The sequence below is a fragment of the Ambystoma mexicanum genome, chromosome 14, assembly GCF_040938575.1.
Source record: "Ambystoma mexicanum isolate Mex_15411 chromosome 14, UKY_AmexF1_1, whole genome shotgun sequence".
NCBI classification, from domain to species: domain Eukaryota; kingdom Metazoa; phylum Chordata; class Amphibia; order Caudata; family Ambystomatidae; genus Ambystoma; species Ambystoma mexicanum.
The window spans coordinates 48,359,346-48,383,614 of record NC_090940.1 but is presented as its reverse complement, the minus strand read 5'-3'; the positions used below and the strand labels follow the sequence as shown (position 1 = coordinate 48,383,614).

At 48.9% G+C, this 24,269-nt stretch overlaps 1 protein-coding gene across 4 annotated transcripts in view; it reads right to left on the bottom strand.

The window, feature by feature from the left end:
- The window catches only part of PRKD1 (protein kinase D1), a 1,050,331-nt gene that overhangs the window by 109,133 nt on the left and 916,929 nt on the right, over nucleotides 1–24,269 (bottom strand). For all 4 annotated transcript variants that reach the window (XM_069638504.1, XM_069638505.1, XM_069638506.1 and 1 more), the window contains 2 exons: nucleotides 19,845–19,897; nucleotides 14,435–14,507 (listed from right to left, as the gene is read on the bottom strand). In XM_069638504.1, the coding sequence (XP_069494605.1) occupies nucleotides 14,435–14,507; nucleotides 19,845–19,897 (126 nt within the window). The remainder of the gene's footprint in view (nucleotides 1–14,434; nucleotides 14,508–19,844; nucleotides 19,898–24,269) is intronic.

The window sequence follows — 24,269 nt, the reverse complement described above, 5'->3', positions numbered from 1 at the left end:
GAAAAACAAATTGTTCCTTTTCCTTTTGATGCATTTATTTAAACAGCATTTTTCAGTGTGTGGGAGGACGAAGCAGGTTTGCAATAGATAGGTGGAAGCTGTCTGATTAATTCAGCTGTCTTTCACAGCAGTTTCTTATAAAATGTTCCTTGTAAAAAAAAAGTGCTAGCAGTGTGCTAACTGCCCTATTACAAAGCTGATTGCAGCTATTTCTAGCACAGGTGGAAAACCCATGCATGTTTTTAGCCTGACGAGATGGTTAACCCACAGGTGTTTCTCATACGCCATGCCATCTGCCTTCAGAAAGGTGGAACAGATAGGAAATACATGGCACAGCGGTATGACAACTGTGAGGATTCTGAGGGCATCCTCACTTCTTCCCCCAATATATCCTCGCGCCAGGTGACCAGGTAAAGGCTGTCGCTATTGGATCCTGACCCTGTGGGTGGTTATGCGAGGGAGAACCACTTGAGTCGAGGAGACTTGGTGAGGTAACCTTAGATGAAACATGGTATTGCCCCTTTTTCCACTCAAATTGTCCCCTCAATCCCCCAGACCTTTGTGGGCTATTGTAGGTCAGATCCCTATTTTCCAATTGACATTCATTCATACTCGCACCCCTTTAGTACTTGAACGAGGAAGAAGCAAAAACAAGTGATGTGCGGGTGAAGGAGAAATCAAACAGTGGCAACGTGCAGGTGAAGGAGAAACCAAGCAGGTCCAATGTGCAGGTGAAGGATAAACCAAACAGTGGCAACGTGCAGGTGAAGGAGAACCCAAGCAGTGGCAATGTGCAGGTGATGGAGAAACCAAACAGTGGCAACGTGCAGGTGAAGGAGAAACCAAGCAGTGGCAACGTGCAGGTGAAGGAGAAACCAAGCAGTGGCAACGTGCAGGTGAAGGAGAAACCAAGCAGGTGCAATGTGCAGGTGAAGGAGAAACCAAGCAGTGGCAACGTGCAGGTGAAGGAGAAACCAAACAGTGGCAACGTGCAGGTGAAGGAGAAACCAAGCAGGTCCAATGTGCAGGTGAAGGATAAACCAAACAGTGGCAACGTGCAGGTGAAGGAGAAACCAAGCAGTGGCAATGTGCAGGTGATGGAGAAACCAAACAGTGGCTACGTGCAGGTGAAGGAGAAACCAAGCAGTGGCAACGTGCAGGTGAAGGAGAAACCAAGCAGTGGCAACGTGCAGGTGAAGGAGAAACCAAGCAGGTGCAATGTGCAGGTGAAGGAGAAACCAAGCAGTGGAAACGTGCAGGTGAAGGAGAAACCAAACAGTGGCAACGTGCAGGTGAAGGAGAAACCAAGCAGTGGCAACGTGCAGGTGAAGGAGAAACCAAGCAGGTCCAATGTGCAGGTGAAGGATAAACCAAACAGTGGCAACGTGCAGGTGAAGGAGAAACCAAGCAGTGGCAATGTGCAGGTGATGGAGAAACCAAACAGTGGCAACGTGCAGGTGAAGGAGATACCAAACAGTGCCAATGTGCAGGTGAGGGAGAAAACAGTTAGGTGTATCAGTTGCGTGACCTGTAATTGGTGTACCGTGTGGCCCAACAACTGCGCCTAGACAGAGGACACCCACTAATGGAAAGCCAACTGAAATGCCTGCAACAGAGCTCATGGATGACTCTGAAGGAAACCCAGTGTGAACTGGAACTGAGGATTTGAACTTTGTGAAATTGTTGAAAGACTTGAAGGGCTTTGTGAACTATCCTGAAGCCTTGGGTAAGAGAAACACATGTGTGTCTTGTGAATGATTTAGCGGCCTTGGAGAAGGGAGGCCCCCTTTTGTGAAACTTTGTGAATTATCTTGAATCATGGGGAAAGGAGATCCTTTCCAACCCAGAGCTGGAAGAAGCTTGGAACCGCTATTTGAACACTTATGATTTTGAAGCTGACATCCTTACAGATCGCATACAAATAGATGTGAGGACACACATAGGTCTTGACACAGACAGACATTTACTTTGGAAAACCTGACATAGACTATCCTTAGTTTCGTTTAGGTAGGGAAACCCCACCTTAGTATAGAGCAAGTAAGGCCTTTTTCCAAACCTCTTTTTGATTTTGTTAAAAGTATTAATAGAATACTTGAATTCAGTTGTCTGAGTCTACTTCATGATGCCTTCACACAACCCCTCTATTGAACACAACTTCACTGCCTTCACAAACAACCTCTAATTCGTCTCCTTTACACTAATGTCATTCATTGCATCTGGGCTGTAAATGAACACAACCTTATGCAGTTTAAAACAACTTTAATGAACTCTTTCCAACAATCAGCTCACATCCACCAAAAGAAAGTTCATTTCTTAGGCCCTGCCAGGACTAGGAAGGGCAGTGAAGTACAGACAGAGAAATTAATTACAAGTAATGTTCTTTCTATAGATTCTTCTACCACAGATTCCTCATCTTGATAATTATCCAGCGGGAGCTGCTCGGAAAATGTTTGAGACGGGGTGTAATGCCGCTCGATATCATTATCGATGACTACCTCTTATACAGCACGCCGTTTCTCAACAATGGATGTGATGTCGATCAGCCGTTTAAAAGGATGCACTACGCCCCCTTATTTCAGTTCTCCTCCTTTTCCCCCGGACTCAGCCTGTGAGAAGGCACAACCAGTAATGGGCAAAGGCAATATAAAAGAAACAAGAACAGCAAACAACGAAGGCTTGCTTACCTTTTTCATCCATAGTTCTATCTTTGATACAACACCATGGTCTCAATCGCATTCTGTACTCACGTTTCTGTGTGCGATGACATGAGGAGTAGTAGCAATTGGTGCGGCCCCAATGTAGCACTCTGCTCCTCATGTCATCCCACACAGAAACGTGAGTACAGAATGCGATTGAGACCATGGACTTCCAAGCAGGTGGGTTGAGAGGGCGATGAGGAATCTGTGGGAGAAGAATCCATAGAAAGAACATTACTGGTAAGTAATTTCTCCTTCAATGGATTGCATTCTCCCACAGACTCCTCATCTTGATAGACTCCCAAAGCACTATGTATGCTGGAGGAGGGTTGGAAATCACACCAGGATACTCTGGAGAACCGCCCTACCAAAGCGCGCATGGACCCCTCTGGCCCTGTCCAGGCTGTAATGCTTGGCAAACGTGTGCAGAGAGGACCAAGTTGCCATGCAACACATGTCTCTAGCTGGCACTCTCCCCTCCCCCGGAGGGTTGTGGAGGCTGCAACCCCTCTGGAAGAGTGGGCCCTAATGCCTGGTGGAACCTCTGTCTCTGTTTGTTACTAGTAACATTCAGAAATGCATAACACTATCCAGTGAGAGATAGTTTTCTTAATAACTGCTCACCCCAACCTGGATTGCGAAAATGCAATGAACAACTGGTCATCCTTCCTGAAGCAGCCCGTACCAGCCATGCAAAAACTCTTGGGATCCAGTCTGTGGAGCCTCTCCTCATCCTTCGAAGGATGGAGTGGAGGTTAAAACACTGGAAGATCGATGCTCAGGCCCAGATGAAATTCCGACACCTCCTTTGGTGCAAACCTCGGGCAGACTTTTAGGGATACTTTCTATTTAAAAGAATTCAGGAAAGGGGCTTTACAAGAGAGCACCTGCAATTCACTGACCCTTCTTGCAGACGTGATTGCCACCAAAAAAAGAGTCATCAATATGGCAAGCCTAATGGGAGCTGAATGCAAAAGCTCAAACGGAGCCACCCTCAGGAAGGTGAGAACGGAGTTCAGATCCCAATCAGGGACCACAAAAGAGGAAGGGGTGAAAAAGTAACCAGGCCCTTCAGAAACAGGGCCACCATTGGGTTTGTAAAGAAGGGACCTTATTCTGGCAATCTTTTAAGTATGGAAAGAGCTGCCAGATACCCCTTACCAGTGCCCACTTGTAGGCCTGATTTGGCTAATGCCAACAAAAACTCAATCACCGATGAAGTGGGACATGACATGGGGTCCACTCCTTTCACCTTGCACCAAGTCACAAACATTCTCCATCTGCACACGTAGAGATCTAGTGGACAGTCTATGTGTATCCAACAGCACCTATTCGTCAAAGTCCCAGACCCGTACCTCAGCCTCTCAAGCATACAGGTTGACAATGTCCGGGTTCACCTGAAGCCCATTGCCTCTTAACTGTGACTAGAGGTCTGGCCTTCAAGGAAGCTGGAGAGGTGGGCTGCGGCCAGCTCCAGGAGATCCGGGTACCACGTCCTCCTTGCCCAGTGCAGGGAGATTAGGATCAGGTGAGCGCTGAATCTCCACAACCTCCTGAGAACCCAAGAGATGACTGGTATTGGTGAGAACGCATGATGGGGGTCAAAGACCCACTCCACCAAGGATGTGTCGCCCAATGTCCCACTGGGGGGAAATTCCCTTGAACAGAACGGCTTGCACTTTGTGTTGTCCTTCGTTGCAAACAGGTCCACCATCAGAGTGCCACACTGAGTGAAGATCTCTACAATGACCTCTGGGCATAGTGTCCACTTGTGGGACATCGAGTTCTGCCTGCTCAGAGTGTCTTCCAATCCATTCTCCACACCGCCAGGTGAGCTACAGAGGCTGAGATGTTGCTGTCTAGCATCCAGACCCATAGCTGCATGGCCTCCCTGCGCAGAGGTAGAGATCTTATGCCTCCCTGCTTATGGAGGTAGTACATGGTCACTGTGTTGTCAGTTAACACGAGGACATGTTTCCCCTGCAGAGAAGACGCAAATGCCATAAGTGCTAGTGTGACTGCTCAAAGCTACGGAAGATTGATGTGGTAACCTTTCTCCTTCTGAGACCAATGGCTGCTGATATGGAGAAAGTAGCAAGGAACACCCCAACAAGATTATCCCGCCAACATGCTTGTCCTGTTGCTCCACCATGTCAGGTCATTTGCCACAGATCTTGACACCAGGAGGACGTCTCACTGAAATACTGTGAGCACTGACTCCTGCAAACACACTGAAGAGATCTGATCCGGAGTCTCGCCTGTGGCAGCAGAAAAATACAGGATGCCATGAGGCCCAATAGGCACAGGAAAGCTGATGCCGGCAGACTGCTGGAGTTTCTGCAAGGGACTGACCATGTGTGCCACATTGCTGACTCTCTCCTTGGGAGGAAAAACCTTCCCTTCCCAGGTGCCAAAGACTGCTCCGATGAACTGGAGCTTTTGCGCTGGTGAGGTCGGTGATTTCTTTAAGTTCAGGGAGAAACCAAAGTCATGCAGTAGCATAGAGTAGTATCCTTGAGATGGCTCGAAACCTGCTCCAGCGACTGTGCTCGGATCAGCCAATCGTCCAAGTATGCAAAGATAAAGACACTGGCTCTCCTGAGATGGGCTGTTACTACTGTCAATAGCTTGGTAAAGACCCCAGGGGTGGAGGTCAAGCCAAAAGGGCTTCTTTGAATTGATAATGCGTGTGCCTGATGACTAATCTTAGGAACCGCCTGTGCTTCCTGTGGACATGCACGTGAAAATAGGCACCCTGAACATCCGGCACCACCAGCCAGTCTTGGAACTGTATAGCCAGAGGAATTTCCCTCAACGTCACCATCCTGAATTTGTCCTTCCTCTGGAATTTGTTCAAATCCCTGAGATCCAGGATAGGACGGAGTCCTCTCCCTTTCTTGGGAACCAGAAAGTATCGGGAAGGACCAACCCACAGCTACTTCCTCGGCTGGAACTGCCTCTACTGCTCCTTTCTAAAGAAGGGCATACAACTCTTCCTAGAGCTCCCGTTCTGGGTGTCGGGAGGTGGGTGGAGGTCTGTCTGGGGGTATCTTCATAAACAGAAGGCAGTAACCCCACTCGATTAACAGAAGGACCCAGGCATCAGAGGTAATGTCCTCCCACTTGCCTAAGAACCCAGAGACTCTCCCTCCAACCAGCGAAGCATGGGGGAGACCTCAAAGAGGTTTCTGAGGCACCGTCTATATCGACACTACAGCATTAGACAGCTGTGTCGACCATCCTTTACCCCTACCTGGCAGCGGGAACATACGTTGCCCCTGTTTGGCCTGGGGCACTTATGCCTTTCTCTGAAATGAGGTGTATCTCCTGTAAACCCCGTCCTCTGGACCCAAAGGCAACATTCTGCCATGGAGGCTGATGTTGTACTGCTAATCCTAGTGACTTGACTGTCAGCTTATATTTCTTGTTCTAGTGACTCATCAGCTTTGGGGCCAAAAAGATGTTCACTGTTGAAGGTTAAACCCAACAGCTTCAACTGAATGTTTGGGGAAAAAGTCAATCCCCTCAGATAAGCAGACCTGTTTAAGACCGCCGAGGTGCCCAAGGCACGACCCATACAATATGCTGTGTCCAAACCTTTTTGGAGCGCTTGACATGCCATTTCATTGCCATCAGCCACTATCTCCAAGAACCCATTCTTGACCTCTCCCTTTGGGAGGTAAGCAGATGATGGCGCATCAGAGGATATGGGAGTTTTAGCAATGGCACAAGATGCTTTTACTGCTTTAAAAGATATGCTCCTGAGGTGAAAACTATCTTCACCAAATACATCGATTTACTATGACTCCTTATCGGTTGGACGATCGACGTTGACGTCTTGGGCCTGGACGCAACTGTCAGAGCCTGCACCACCAACCCATCTGTGTTTGGGTATGCTATGACAGCATTGAACGACAAAGCCTGCGCTGTCGGCGGTCCATGGTCGAGGATGTAATTGAGGTCGTACTGCAACACCGGTTTCGTCGGCATGCCTAACCCCAAAGGCCACAATGACCTTCTCGACCGCCTTGCGGTATTGGGCGTTCGGATGCTTTGGTGTGTGCAGGAATCCTTCCACCCTTTGAGTGTGCGTGCACATTTGATACGTTTGTCTGAGTGCATATCGTCTCTCATACACTCAATGCGGTATTGGGACAATACCTGGTGTCCCATATAGTGCTCTTCTCCTGCTGTTCCAGTATGACGAAAGTGGGGGGGGCTTGGGATAACATGTCCACCTGCTCCTTCATCACAAGCAGCTTTGGATGAGCAGTGTCAAGCTTCCAGACACCACACTATTCTTGTTACTCTGTAACAGTTCACAGACGCCAGTTCCTCCTGGTTCTGAATCTGTCCTCTCACCCTATGCCCACTAACCCCCCACCCCCTCTCTTGCAGGACCACACGAGCACCTGGAGACTGCCCCTGGGTGGTAGCAGTGCGCGGTACAAATCAACATAGCATAACAGTTGCTGCAGCGGCAATGATTAATTCTAAAATGGCTTCCCAAGTCTCCCAGAAGTCCATGCGAGGACAAATTTCCATATTTACATACACAAACGGACTGATGATTACTTCACTGGTTTGAAAAATAAGTATACACTGACCCCCTCATTTAAAAACCCAAAAGAACTATTTAATTGCTGTCACTTCACCTATTCAATGTTTAGAAAATATCACTCCAACTTTCGCCCAGAATTACTGACAAACCCCAAACGTATGCTCTCTCCTTGAATCTTCATGAAGTGTCCTTCAAGAGCACAGATATTCCTGTCCTGCCACCCGGGCATGCGTTGTACCCAACTCTAGGCAAAATGTCTCCTAAATGTTGGCATGTCAGAAAATCCGAATCAAAGACCCTGAAAGGGTTGGCACCAGCATTTGTACCCTGGTGAAAACCCCACAAGTTGCCTGAATGAAACCTCCTAAACATCAATACCCTCAAAACGAGCAGCAGGAAGTGGGAATGCATATGCCCCTAGAACAGCCGTCTGCAACCATCGGCAGATGGGCTGAACTACAACTCCCAAGATCCCTCACCATTGACTAAACTGACAGGGATTAATGGTCTTTGTATTGTTGTCCAATACATCTGGAGAGCCAAACGTTGCAGACCCCTGCCCTAGAATAACAGCGTGGCAGATTTAGGTTATGTATCCCCCTAACGACAAGCGCTGCAGTTTAGAAGCCACCTACAGGGGTAAGCCTATTCATGCCCCCATGCCCATTGCAACCCGCCAATCTATTACCATAGCATCTGCTGGATTGTTCCCTAGCAGGCCTCCACCTCACTGTGGAGGGGGCTGCCACCGGAGCAGCGGTGGTGGGCAGGAGGGGGCATGTGTACACCAGTCATACACAGTTTGAAAAAGGATGTCACGTGACCATCACCACTCCAAAATGCTGAAAAGTCTTCTGGCCTACGCTGCATGTCTGTGTCTTTGAGGAGGAAAAGATGAAAGTATGCCACCTGCTCGCCCCGCTGTGGGCCGAGCAATCCTCAGGCAAAGAGTGGCAAGCACAGAGCATGTGGCAAAGCTGTCTGGCCACAGGCAAGGCCAGGTCCCAAAGGCACGGGACCTGACGAAGCTGGAAAAAGCCCCCAAAACGACTCTCTGTCTGATCCCTACATTGAGTCTAATTTAGCTGATGTATATGATCACGTTCCCCCCCTTCTCCCAGTACCCCCTCGCTGCTTCCTGCTCACCACCCCATTGCACCTCCTCTGGCTGGTATTGAACCAAGTGCACACATCAGCCCCCTCCCCACGGATGTGAACCAACATATAAAAACCTTATGTCTTCTTTCACATCCAAGGGGAGGGGGATGATGTCTGCACATGATTTTTGATAGGCAAAGAGGCCAGGGAAGCGTGTTCTGAAACTAGCAGTGTGAAAAGGTGTTGCATGTTAGCTCATTATGTATGTATGCACGTGTGTAAGGAGTGCGTATGTAATGTACGTGTGAATGAGAGTGTGTGTGAATGAGTGTATGAGTGTGTGTGTGTGTGTGTGTGTGTGTATATATATATATATATATATATATATATATATATATATATATATATATACACACACACACTTGGGGCCCACGGTAAAACGGAGGGACAGAAAATCCAAGATTGCCCCACCCAGGGTCGGACTTGCCTATAGGGCAAAAGGCCCATGGCCGAACCAAAAACACTGAATGCTTGTGTGGGCCAGTTTTTTAGGTCAGAGTGGGACACTTTTTTTGGCCAATGTGTGCCAGTTTGGTGAGAAATCGCCCCGCACACCACAAGGACGGAGGAAATGGCGACCGCAACCTACACTGTTTACATGTTGCCAAGCAACTCATTGTGAAGCCAATTGGCCCTGCACGCACACTTCCGTGATACCAGATCGCCAGACGGCGTGAGCCGGACTAGCTGGTGAGGGCTACTGAGGCGGGTGCAGCCTGTCTGTGCCTGTCCAGGCCCTGAGGGCCACGGCATAAAACCCTACCCATCACATCCTAAACATGCGCCCGCAAGCCTCTGGGCAAGGTGCGCAATATAAATAAAATAAAATAAATAAATAAATAAATAAATAAATAAATAAACACATCAGTCTTGTACATGACTATTGCCCCCGGACACGAGAAATGAAACATTTTCCACACAGGAACTCTGCCTATACACTAGGTAAGTGTGCCTCTTGAATACGCTCCCTACATATGTACGTATCTGTGATCTATTCCTGCCAGCAATTGCATATGAACGTATATAAATGCCACCATAAAAGCAAACCTGCTTGCACCTTATCACCAGGCTCCATTAACGCTATTCCTGTCCGAACGGACCGTCAAAGCCTGATGTCAAATGCTCCGATTAAACAATGATGCGCTAGCCATCCACACCTGGCTCCTGCCACCCTAACTTAGGCGCAATAGTTCTACCTGTCTGCCTCAACCTGATGTGTTCTCACATTTTCTCATTCATCGCTCAACCTTCCTGAGATCCAACCCGGGACTAGGCCCCAAGGTGCAGGATTAATGTAGGTATTGTTACTTACTATATATGTATTAACTGCCATATCAGAAAATTGAATGCTATAGTATCATCACTGCGATCATTATCTAGCCCTTGCACTGCATAGCCTTGTTGTACACTGATCTATTGTTTACCTCTGTTGTGTACCTAGGACATAGCCATGTATTATATGCGCCTCGTGACTACTGAAAGGCCCATGCTGTGTTAAATATGTTATGTCATGTTAGATCGAATATAAGGCCACACAGACAAGTATTATCTACCCAGCAATAGTACTGTATTTAAGCCTATTATCTGCATTCTGTATCAGATATATCATACAGCTCCCACCAGCGGGGACCGAAATGTACTGACCACAACCACGCAGCACATTTACCTGCATTATGTTTGTCCTTAGAGGCATACAGACCACACTCCTATATGTGGTACTAACATCAAGTTCTGATATTTACACACTGAACTGCGACCACCAAATAGCAACTAGAATAAGGGCAGATAGCCACACCCACCTTACTATGACTCCCATTAAGCTGTACACCAAACTTATAGCTGATTGCCCTCCCCATACCTCCCAACCCATGCATACCCCACACTTGATGCCAAATATCTCACAGATGGACAATGTCAATATGGCCCCCAGACATAGCCTACATCCTATTCTCTTGACCCATGGCCCAACTTTGAGAACTAACCTCCCATGTGCTCCCCAGCCAGAAACCTTAGACTCCGAACCTGATTATCTAAACTCAATGAATTACCTACCAAGACCACCCAATCTAACCATATTCGCACCAACAGCAATGTCACGACGAGAACTCCCATCCTTAACAAAAGAACTCACACATCCAACACCCCATCACCTCACACGAATCACACCACGCCACGACACCTACTAGCCCCACAGCCATCACCCACAGTAAAACCTCTTTTAAAAACCTTCAGATAGCTAGTAAAAGCACCAATTTGAAAGGCGCTTTAATTAAGGCTAGATACCTAGTAGCACACCCAAAGGAAATAGCAGATCTACTCACTTGTGAGGGTTATGACTTCCTTGCTATAACCGAATCATGGCTCCACGCCGCCACTGGCCCCGCCCTTCTTATAGCTATACCAGACAATTATGAAATCATCAGAGCAGATAGAACAAACGCTAAAGGCGGTGGGATCTCCCTCATTGCCAAATCCAACCTAGCCATGAGAATTATACCCTCTCCTACCTCCAACTAATGTGAACTACTTACGGCTAAACTCCTAATCACCAACAAAGAAACGGTCAGCATCCATCTCATTTACAGACCGCCAGGCCCCATCAGCGCATTTGAAGAAGACCTCTCTGCACTGCAATCCGAGAATACCAAACTAACTTCCAAAATCTTATCCCTTGGAGACTTCAACCTAGGATTCAATGTTCCTAATAATCTCCAAGCATTGGCCATTGCCAACATACTAACAGAACAAGGACTCACACAAAGACTGACCCAAGCCACCCACGATAAAGGGAGAACCCTTGACTGGGTTGCCGATTATAACTGTATCACCACCATCACATTGGTACCTCTAACATGGACAGACCATTGTCTGATTTCATTTACCATGCCAGCCACCACCACTACCACCACTAGACCTAAGGCCACCTCTATCGCACCATCCCTCCCCACTAGGAATAAAAAAAACATCACCTCAGATAAGATCATCCCGCTCATCCTGCCAACCCTTGACTCACTGCCTAACTCAACCAGCACAGGCATCTTAATACAGCCCTATAGCGAAGTCATGACAAAATCCTTAGACACTATTGCCCCACTGAAGATACAAAAAAGTAAACCTAAAGCCCATTTGAATTCATGGTTTACGCCCCATCTAAAAACCTTGAGGAAAGAAAAAATAAAGCTTGAAGCCCTTTGGAAGATCAGACCTACGGATGAAAACAAATCCAACCTGATTAACTTAGCTTCTAACTACAAAAAAAGAAATCATCTGCTCCAAACAAGAGTCCTATAATGAGAGAATTAATAAAGCCAGTTCAGGCACTAGGGAATTATTTACCATTCTCAAGGAACTGAAAGCTCCCTTTCCACTGACAGATGATTGCATTAAAAACAAACCCTGGTGCACCAGAATACAGAATGCACTGCAGAACAAAATATCACTGCTCCAATGCAAAACTGCTGATAAAAAGCCACCCTACCTAGTATAGACAAACCTAACACCACTAAAGTAGCCACTAACACCCCCTCCAACCAGTTCAAGTTTTCCCAAGTTTCGATCTATGAGGTCGGAAAAGTTATTCTATCGCTTAAACCATCTAACTGCCAAGGAGACAGTTGCCCAGCCCAGATCATCTAAGACGCGGCTAGAGACCTCTCTCCCTTCATAACAAACTGATGAACTCCTCATTTACTTCTGGCACCATCCCTGGTAACCTAAAAGAATCCTGGGTCTGACACCCGCTGAAAAAACAGACCCCTCAATCCCAACCAACTATAAGCCTATTACGGTGTCTAGTCAAATGGTCGACAGACAAATGGTCGACAGACAAATGGTCGACACAATTTGGTCGACAGGACAAATGATCGAATTTTTTTTGTATTTATATATATTTTTTTAGGTTTTCGTTTAGGGAAAAAAAGGGGTTTTTAGCAAAAAAAAGGGGGTTGGGGGAACCCCCCCCCAAAAAAAAATAAATGTGAAAAAAAAAACATTCGATCATTTGACCTGTCGACGTTTTGGTGTCGACCATTTGTCCTGTCGACCATTTAGATTCGACCAATTGACCTACAACCGCCTATTACCACTGTGTCTTTCTTATTAAAAATCCTCGATAAAGTGGCCTACTTACAAATTCAGGAATACCTGGAGTCGAATCACCTTCTCGGCACCCGTCAATCGGGTTTCAGACCCCGACACGGTACTGAGACAGCGCTAATAGACCTAAAAACACAGATTGACGATCTGAGGGACAAGGGAAAAACAGCCCTTTTACTACTCCTTGACCTCTCCGCCGCATTCTATCTGGTGGACCACCAAGTTCGCTGTAACCATCTGGCTTCAGCAATGCACTTTTCACATAGTGCCATAACCTGGATTAAATCCTTGCTTAATAACAGGACTATGCAAGTTTTCTCACCTCTTGCAGCTGGCGACCGTATCCCTATAATCTGTGGGGTCCCACAAGGCTCCTGTGTTTCCCCCACTCTGTATAATATATTCACAAAGCCACTGTTCGATGACCTAGATCATCTAGGTGTCACCTACACAAATTATGCCGATGACACCCAGATCCTCATACCCCTTTCGGCGACTATGACAGGGACCTGGCTTTGGTGAATAAAATCTACCTCATCATTCAGGCATGCATGTCCACACACGGCCTCTGCCTGAATGATGACAAAACCGAGCTGTTAATACTGGGATCTAAATCTAACCTCAACAAACCAGACCAAAACTATACCACCTTCAACGTTGATGGCAACTCCATCAAAGTGGCACAAGTGGTAAAAACACTAGGTTTCTATCTAGATTCCACCCTGACTCTTAATAAAGAAGTCCGTTCCCTGGCTTCCACCACCACAGCTTACACATGCAAGTTAATCAGAGCATGAAGAACTTCCTGTCAAAGGGAAGCTGCACCACCCTAGCGAGAGCACTCATCCTTTCCAAATTGGATAATTGTAATGCTCTCTATCTAGGGGCGAACAAATACCTCATCAAAAAAATACAAACCCTACAAAATAATACCCTAAGTGCCGCTCTCGGCATATCCAAGAGAGAGCACATCTCACAGCTAAGAAGACAAACCAAATGGCTCAACACTAAAGATAAAATCACACTCTAAACCCTATCCCTAATGCAGAAATGTATTAACCACGTCGCCCCTACGTACCTCTCTGAGAGAATCAACAAACACACCTCTACCCGCCCTCCTAAGACCCTCAACTCAGCACGACTCGTTGTACCTAGATTTAAGCTATAAAAGGCAGGAGGAACCAGCTTCCTGGTCATGGCAGCCCGAGCCTGGAATGCCCTACCTACACACATGAGAGCAGACCAACCCTTCTATATATTCAGGCGCAATGTCTTAAATTGGCTCGTCAGCAATGACACCCAAGGCTAGACCTAGACCTGCATAGATCGGAACACTCTAGTAATTGACCTCCTACCATCTGACCCATCTACAGGTTGCCTAGAAAGTCTCATATCACATCCTATAGATATGTGCACTCATTCATATTTGTCTACTGTGCACCTACACTTCTGTATATTATGCTCTTTGTGTTTACTGTATTTTTCTACCTTCGCTTTGTATATCACTGCCATTCCATTCCATGTATATGCTGTAACCAAGTTTAAAGTATTATTCATCTCGCCTCCATGTAAAGGCGCCCAGATACCCTTGGGTCGGGTACGCCATACAAATTATAAATAAATAAATAAATAAACAAACTATGCGGCTAATTGTTTTGACCAGTGTTGCTGAATACATATTCTTTACAAATGCACAATTTGCATCACATTTTATCAAAAAACTCCCCCTTGGGAACTACTCAAACAGCGTCACAAGAGGAATGAATTCCCATTGGCAACGGCGGGCCACTTTTTCAATGGTGCCCAAGACAATTTTATGGCCCAGAAAGACCCTGGCCCCACCCACTTTCTTAACTGGTTCTTTCCATTACCAGTTAGCGCCTCCCAAAATGTTGGTTTTGTTGCAGCCCTGTATTGCACCTACCTCCGTACACAATGCCAAACTGACCGGAACCCAGGACCTCATCAGGGAAAATCTGATATACAGTGCTGATGTCCTGTGGAATGAAGGAGACCAGAGACTTAGGTGCTGCACCCTTATCTGGGTGGAGAAATACAAAAGCAATGGCTGCATCTTAAGTAGAGTGGGCACCTCTACATTAGGGAATTCCATGACACGACCAAGGGCTACTTCTATAACTGTGTGCTCAGGCAAGATGAAGGGTGTAGGCACAGACATGATGAAGGGAGCAGGGACAGACATGATGAAGGATGTAGGCACAGACATGATGAAGGGTGTAGGCATAGACATGATGAAGGGTGCAGGCATAGACATGATGAAGGGTGTAAGCATAGACATGATGAAGGGTGTAGGCACAGACATGATGAAGGATGTAGGCACAGACATGATGAAGGGTGCAGACACATACATGATGAAGGGTGTAGGCACAGACATGAAGGATGCAGACACATACATGATGAAGGGTGTAGGCACACACATGAAAAGGGTGTCAGCACAGACCTGATGAAGGGTGCAGGCACATACATGATGAAGGGTGTAGGCACAGACATGATGAAGGGTGCAGGCACAGACATGATGAAGGGTGCAGACACATACATGATGAAGGGTGTAGGCACAGACATGATGAAGGGTTCAGACACAGACATGATGAAGGGTGTAGGCACACACATGAAAAGGGTGTCAGCACAGACCTGATGAAGGGTGCAGGCACAGACATGATGAAGGGTGTAGGCACCAACACGATGAAGGGTGCATGCAGGCATAGACATGATGAAGGGTGTAAACACAGACATGATGAAGGGTGTACGCATAGACATGATGAAGGGTGTAAGCATAGACATGATGAAGGGTGAAGGCATAGACATGATGAAGGGTGCATGCAGGCATAGACATGATGAAGGGTGTAAACACAGACATGATGAAGGGTGCAGGCACAGACATGATGAAGGGTGTGCACAGCCATGATGAAGGGTGCAGGCGTAGACATGATGGAGGGTGTAGGCACCAACACGATGAAGGGTGCATGCAGGCATAGACATGATGAAGGGTGTAGGCACAGACATGATGAAGGATGTAGGCACAGACATGATGAAGGGTGCAGACACATACATGATGAAGGGTGTAGGCACAGACATGATGAAGGATGCAGACACATACATGATGAAGGGTGTAGGCACACACATGAAAAGGGTGTCAGCACAGACCTGATGAAGGGTGCAGGCACATACATGATGAAGGGTGTAGGCACAGACATGATGAAGGGTGCAGGCACAGACATGATGAAGGGTGCAGACACATACATGATGAAGGGTGTAGGCACAGACATGATGAAGGGTTCAGACACAGACATGATGAAGGGTGTAGGCACACACATGAAAAGGGTGTCAGCACAGACCTGATGAAGGGTGCAGGCACAGACATGATGAAGGGTGTAGGCACCAACACGATGAAGGGTGCATGCAGGCATAGACATGATGAAGGGTGTAAACACAGACATGATGAAGGGTGAAGGCATAGACATGATGAAGGGTGAAGGCATAGACATGATGAAGGGTGTAAGCATAGACATGATGAAGGGTGTAAGCATAGACATGATGAAGGGTGAAGGCATAGACATGATGAAGGGTGCATGCAGGCATAGACATGATGAAGGGTGTAAACACAGACATGATGAAGGGTGTAAGCATAGACATGATGAAGGGTGTACGCATAGACATGATGAAGGGTGTAAGCATAGACATGATGAAGGGTGTAAGCATAGACATGATGAAGGGTGAAGCATAGACATGATGAAGGGTGTACGCATAGACATGATGAAGGGTGTAAGCATAGACATGATGAAGGGTGAAGGCATAGACATGATGAAGGGTGCATGCAGGCATAGACATGATGAAGGGTGTAAACACAGACATGATGAAGGGTGCAGGCACAGACATGATGAAGGGTGTGCACAGCCATGATGAAGGGTGCAGGCGTAGACATGATGGAGGGTGTAGGCACCAACACGATGAAGGGTGCATGCAGGCATAGACATGATGAAGGGGGCAGGCACAGACATGATGAGGGGTGTAAGCGTAGACATGATGAAGGGAGTACGCATAGACATGATGAAGGGTGAAGGCATAGACATGATGAAGGGTGTAGGCACAGACATGATGAAGGCACAGACATGAAAAAGGGTGTAGGCACAGACATGATGAAGGCACAGGCATGAAAAAGGGTGTAGGCACAGACATGATGAAAGTTGTAGGCACATACATGATGAACGGTGAAGGCACAGACAAGAAGAAGAGTGTACGCATAGACATGATGAAGGGTTTAGGCACCAACACGATGAAGGGTGCATGGAGGCACAGACATGATGAACGGTGCAGACACAGACATGATGAAGGGTGCAGGCACAGACAAGATGAAGGGTGCAGGCATAGACATGATGAAGGGTGTAGGCACAGACATGATGAAGGCACAGACATGATGAAGGGTGTAGGAACAGACATGACGAAGGGTGTAGGCACAGACAAGATGAAGGGTGCAGGCACAGGCATGATTAAGGGTGTAGGCACAGACATGATGAAGGCACAGACATGATGAAGGCACAATCATGATGAAGGGTGTAGGCACAGACATGATGAAGGGAGCAGGGACAGACATGATGAAGGGTGTAGGCACAGACATGATGAAGGGTGTAGGCACAGACAAGATGAAGGGTGCAGGCACAGGCAAGATGAAGGGTGCAGGCACAGGCAAGATGAAGGGTGCAGGCACAGACACGATGAAGGGTGTAGGCACAGACATGATGAAGGCACAGGCATGATTAAGGGTGTAGGCACAGACATGATGAAGGCACAGACATGATGAAGGCACAATCATGATGAAGGGTGTAGGCACAGACAAGATGAAGGGTGCAGGCACAGGCAAGATGAAGGGTGCAGGCACAGGCAAGATGAAGGGTGCAGGCACAGACACGATGAAGGGTGTAGGCACAGACATGATGAAGGCACAGACATGATGAAGGGTGCAGGCACAGACATGATGAAGGGTGTAGGCACAGACAAGATGAAGGGTGCAGGCACAGGCAAGATGAAGTGTGTAGGCACAGACAAGATGAAGGGTGCAGGCACAGGCATGATTAAGGGTGTAGGCACAGACATGATGAAGGCACAGACATGATGAAGGCACAATCATGATGAAGGGTGTAGGCACAGACATGATGAAGGGAGCAGGGACAGACATGATGAAGGGTGTAGGCATAGACATGATAAAGGGTGTAGGCACAGACATGATGAAGGGTGAAGGCACAGACATGATGAAGTCACAGACATGATGAAGGCACAGACATGATGAAGGCACAGACATGATGAAGGGTGCATGCAGGCATAGACATGATGAAGGGTGTAAACACAGACATGATGAAGGGTGCAGGCACCGACATGATGAAGGCACAGACATGATGAAGGGTGTAAGCATAGACATGATGAAGGGTGTAAGCATAGACATGATGAAGGGTGTAAGCATAGACATGATGAAGGGTGTAAGCATAGACATGATGATGGGTGCAGGCACCGACATGATGAAGGCACAGACATGATGAAGGGTGTAAGCATAGACATGATGAAGGGTGCATGCAGGCATAGACATGATGAAGGGTGTAAGCATAGACATGAAAAGGATGTAGGCACAGACATGATGAAGGGTGCAGGCACAGACATGATGAAGGGTGTAGGCACAGACATGATGAAGGCACAGACATGATGAAGGCACCGACATGATGAAGGGTGTAAGCATAGACATGATGAAGGATGTAGGCACTGGCATGAAAAAGGTGTACGCATAGACATGATGAAGGGTGTAAGCATAGACATGATGAAGGGTGCAGGCATAGACATGATGAAGGGTGTGCACAGCCATGATGAAGGGTGCAGGCATAGACATGATGAAGGGTGTAAGCATAGACATGATGAAGGGTGCATGCAGGCATAGACATGATGAAGGGTGTAAACACAGACATGATGAAGGGTGAAGGCATAGACATGATGAAGGGTGAAGGCATAGACATGATGAAGGGTGCAGGCATAGACATGATGAAGGGTGTGCACAGCCATGATGAAGGGTGCAGGCATAGACATGATGAAGGGTGTAAGCATAGACATGATGAAGGGTGCAGGCATAGACATGATGAAGGGTGTGCACAGCCATGATGAAGGGTGCAGGCATAGACATGATGAAGGGTGCAGGCATAGACATGATGAAGGGTGTAAGCATAGACATGATGAAGGGTGCAGGCACAGACATGATGACGTTTATTTATTTATTTTATTTGTATCGCGCCGGAGCCCTTGGGCATCAGGGCCTGTACAGAACACACTAAATAATTTGATACAAAGTTTCTAACAGTAACATACAAGTTCTTCATCTTCACCAGGGCGCCCACAGACACGATCAGCTGCTGCCATCTTGGCAAGGTGGGCATAGGTGTCATCACCTGCTACATCTTTATCAGGGTGGGCACTGGCACAATCATGTGCAGGTGCTGCTCCTGTATAAGGGGGGAGGGCCTCTCATCTGAAGGTGCACCTATACCGGGCAGTGATGCAGGGCCTCTCGGCTGAAGGTACACCTATACCGGGCAGTGATGCAGGGCCTCTCATCTGAAGGTACACCTATACTGGGCAGTGATGCAGGGCCTCTCAGCTGAGAGGTAAAGCTAGTATGGGCAGTGATGCAGGACCACTCAGCTGGGAAGTAAACTTAGCATGGGCAGTGATGCAGGGCCTCACAGCTGGAAGGTATCTCAAGTATGGGCAGTGATGCTGGGCCTCTCAGCTGGGAGGAAATGTTAGCCTGGGCAGCGATGCAGGGCCTCTCAGCTGATAATACAGCTATACTAGGCAATGATACAAGCTGTGGAGTAACTTTGCTGAAAATGTTGGGGGGACATGACATCTGAAGAAAAGGTGCCCCAGCCAAATTAATGGGGACAAAATGGTGTGCCATGAAAGTTGGGGGGGGACAAACACCCCTGTGCCCCCCTAAAATTACGCCCATGGATACAGGGTCTCTCAGCTGGGAGGTAAAGCTAGCCTGGGCAGTGATGCAGGGCCTCTCAGCAGAAAGGTAAAGCTAATATGGGCAGTGATGCTGGGCCTCTCAGCTGGTGGTACAGCTATAATGGGCAGGGATGCAGGGCCTCTCAGCTGGGAGGTAATCTTAGCATGGGTAGTGATGACGAGCCTTTCAGCCGAAGGTACAGCTAGACTGGGTAGCGATGCAGAGCCTCTCAGCTGAAGATAACGTTTGAATGGACAGCTGTGGAGGGCCTCTGGGCTGCAAGTGGAGCTGCAATTGGCAGGGCCTCTTGGTTAAAATAACTCACCACGTTCTCCTGGATCTGGCAGTTTGATACGGAGATGCTGATGGAGGCGTCCCCTGGAAGAAAAGAGAGCACAGGTGAGATGTATGAGCACTGCATCCACCACAGGATGCTATCCAGGAGCACTGCATGCACCACAGGCTGTCATCCAGGAGCACTGCATGCACCACAGGCTGACATCCAGGGGCACTGCATGCACCACAGCATGCCATCCAGGAATACTGCATGCACCAAGGCATGCCATCCAGCATCACTGCATCCACCATAGGATGCCATCCAGCATCACTGCATCCACCACAGGATGCTATCCAGGAGCACTGCATGCACCACAGGCTGACATCCAGGGGCACTGCATGCACCACAGGCTGACATCCAGGAGCACAGCATGCACCACATGCTGACATCCAGGGGCACTGCATGCACCATATGATGCAATCCAGCATCACTGCATCCACCACAGTATGCCATCCAGCATCACTGCATCCACCATATGATGCAATCCAGCATCACTGCATGCACCACAGGATGCCACCCAGAAGCACTGCATGCACCACGGGATGCCATCCAGGAGCGCTGCATGCACCACAGCATGCCATCCAGGAGCACTGCATCCACCACAGGATGCCATCCAGGAGCGCTGCATGCACCACAGCATGTATCCAGGTGCACTGCATGCACCACAGGATGCCATCCAGGTGCACTGCATGCACCACAGGATGCCATCCAGGAGCACTGCTTGCACCACAGCATGCCATCCAGAATCACTGCATGAGCGCAGGATAACATGCAGGATCACTGCATGCACCGCAGGATAACATGCAGGAGCACTGCATGCACCGCAGGATAACATGCAGGAGCACTGCATGCACCACAGGATAACATGCAGGAGTAGTGCATGCACCGCAGTCTGACATCCATGAAAACTGCATGCACTGCCAAGGTCCGATTAAATAGAATTCAAAACTTTCCAATGGGAATGGGGAATGAGTGTTGAGTGGGGGTGAGCAAGACGGGCCATAGGCGTTATCATGGCCTTGGACAATCAATGAGTGGGCAAATAATCAAACAACACCTCCAGGCTGTGCGTCCCTCCTCATCTGCCACTCCTCCCCATCTGTACTCTCATGCAATAGCTTTGGGCTGTAGGTGTCGCTAACACCTACAAGCCGAAACTAAAAAGTAGCACCATGACAGGCAACGGGGGCTACAGGTACAAAGTCCCGGACACAGCCTGTGACATAGACTTCCTGGTCAAAGACACAACCTTTAGACTAGGAGACTTAGAGCATCAGCGAGAGCATCAGGGCAGTATCTAGAAAGCGGTCACACGATGATTATGGAGAAGCCTTTAAAGATCTGACATTGGAAATGTAAAAAGCCCGCTGCTGGCATCAGAGCCACAAGCGCCTAGCGCCTAGAAGTGTCCATGAATCCTCATGTCCTGGATATGGAGTGCTTTGGGGCAGAGGTGGATGTGGGTGGCTGCGAGTGGTGGGCATGGAGGGGAAATCCCCCCTAGGGGAGGTAGACCAACTGACCAAATCACAGCGACTGATGTAAACATGTAGAGACCTGTGATTGGAAGTGGTGAGAATTGGGCCAACACCATAGAGAGTCACTATGAGTCACTATGCCCGTGGCTTACACAGAGGGACACTATGTCCCCGGCTCAGCTAGAGAGTCACTGTGCCCGTGGCTTACACAGAGGGACACTATGTCCCCGGCTCAGCTAGAGAGTCACTGTGCCCGTGGCTTACACAGAGGGACACTATGTCCCCGGCTCAGCTAGAGAGTCACTGTGCCCGTGGCTTACACAGAGGGACACTATGTCCCCGGCTCAGCTAGAGAGTCACTGTGCCCGTGGCTTACACAGAGGGACACTATGTCCCCGGCTCAGCTAGAGAGTCACTGTGCCCGTGGCTTACACAGAGGGACACTATGTCCCCGGCTCAGCTAGAGAGTCACTGTGCCCGTGGCTTACACAGAGGGACACTATGTCCCCGGCTCAGCTAGAGAGTCACTGTGCCCGTGGCTTACACAGAGGGACACTATGTCCCCGGCTCAGCTAGAGAGTCACTGTGCCCGTGGCTTACACAGAGGGACACTATGTCCCCGGCTCAGCTAGAGAGTCACTGTGCCCGTGGCTTACACAGAGGGACACTATGTCCCCGGCTCAGCTAGAGAGTCACTGTGCCCGTGGCTTACACAGAGGGACACTATGTCCCCAGCTCAGCTAGAGAGTCACTGTGCCCGTGGCTTACACAGAGGGACACTATGGCCCCGGCTCAGCTAGAGAGTCACTGTGCCCCTGGCATAGACAGATGGACACTATGTTCCTGGCTCAGCTAGAGAGTCACTGTGCCCCTGGCATAGACAGATGGACACTATGTTCCTAGCTCAGCTAGAGAGTCACTGTGCCCGTGGCTTACACAGACGGACACTATGTCCCCGGCTCAGATAGAGAGTCGCTGTGCCCCTGGCATAGACAGATGGACACTATGTTCCTGGCTCAGATAGAGAGTCACTGTGCCCCTGGCATAGACAGATGGACACTATGTTCCTGGCTCAGATAGAGAGTCACTGTGCCCCTGGCATAGACAGATGGACACTATGTCCCCGGCTCAGCTAGAGAGTCACTGTGCCCGTGGCTTACAGAGACGGGCACTATGTCCCCAGCTCAGCTAGAGAGTCACTGTGCCCGTGGCTTACACAGAGGGACACTATGTCCCCGACTCAGATAGAGAGTCGCTGTGCCCCTGGCATAGACAGATGGACACTATGTTCCTGGCTCAGATAGAGAGTTACTGTGCCCCTGGCATAGACAGATGGACACTATGTCCCCGGCTCAGCTAGAGAGTCACTGTGCCCGTGGCTTACACAGACGGACACTATGTCCCCAGCTCAGCTAGAGAGTCACTGTGCCCCTGGCTTACACAGAGGGACACTATGTCCCCGACTCACATAGAGAGTCGCTGTGCCCCTGGCATAGACAGATGGACACTATGTTCCTGGCTCAGATAGAGAGTCACTGTGCCCCTGGCATAGACAGATGGACACTATGTTCCTGGTTCAGCTAGAGAGTCACTGTGCCCGTGGCTTACACAGAGGGACACTATGTCCCCGGTTCAGATAGAGAGTCGCTGTGCCCTTGGCATAGACAGATGGACACTATGCTCCTGGCTCAGATAGAGAGTCGCTGTGCCCCTGGCATAGACAGATGGACACTATGTTCCTGGCTCAGATAGAGAGTCACTGTGCCCCTGGCATAGACAGATGGACACTATGTCCCCGGCTCAGCTAGAGAGTTACTGTGCCCGTGGCTTACAGAGACGGGCACTATGTCCCCAGCTCAGCTAGAGAGTCACTGTGCCCGTGGCTTACACAGAGGGACACTATGTCCCCGACTCAGATAGAGAGTCGCTGTGCCCCTGGCATAGACAGATGGACACTATGTTCCTGGCTCAGATAGAGAGTCACTGTGCCCCTGGCATAGACAGATGGACACTATGTCCCCGGCTCAGCTAGAGAGTCACTGTGCCCGTGGCTTACACAGATGGACACTATGTCCCCAGCTCAGCTAGAGAGTCACTGTGCCCGTGGCTTACACAGAGGGACACTATGTCCCCGACTCACATAGAGAGTCGCTGTGCCCCTGGCATAGACAGATGGACACTATGTTCCTGGCTCGGATAGAGAGTCACTGTGCCCCTGGCATAGACAGATGGACACTATGTTCCTGGTTCAGCTAGAGAGTCACTGTGCCCGTGGCTTACACAGAGGGACACTATGTCCCCGGTTCAGATAGAGAGTCGCTGTGCCCTTGGCATAGACAGATGGACACTATGTTCCTGGCTCAGATAGAGAGTCACTGTGCCCCTGGCATAGACAGATGGACACTATGTTCCTGGCTCAGATAGAGAGTCACTTTGCCCCTGGCATAGACAGATGGACACTATGTTCCTGGCTCAGCTAGAGAGTCACTGTGCCCGTGGCTTACACAGAGGGACACTATGTCCCCGGCTCAGATAGAGAGTCGCTGTGCCCCTGGCATAGACAGATGGACACTATGTTCCTGGCTCAGAAAGAGAGTCACTGTGCCCCTGGCATAGACAGATGGACACTATGTCCCCGGCTCAGCTAGAGAGTCACTGTGCCCGTGGCTTACACAGAGGGACACTATGTCCCCGGCTCAGCTAGAGAGTCACTGTGCCCGTGGCTTACACAGAGGGACACTATGTCCCCGGATCAGCTAGAGAGTCACTGTGCCCGTGGCTTACACAGACGGACACTATGTCCCCGGCTCAGATAGAGAGTCGCTGTGCCCCTGGCATAGACAGATGGACACTATGTTCCTGGCTCAGATAGAGAGTCGCTGTGCCCCTGGCATAGACAGATGGACACTATGTTCCTGGCTCAGATAGAGAGTCA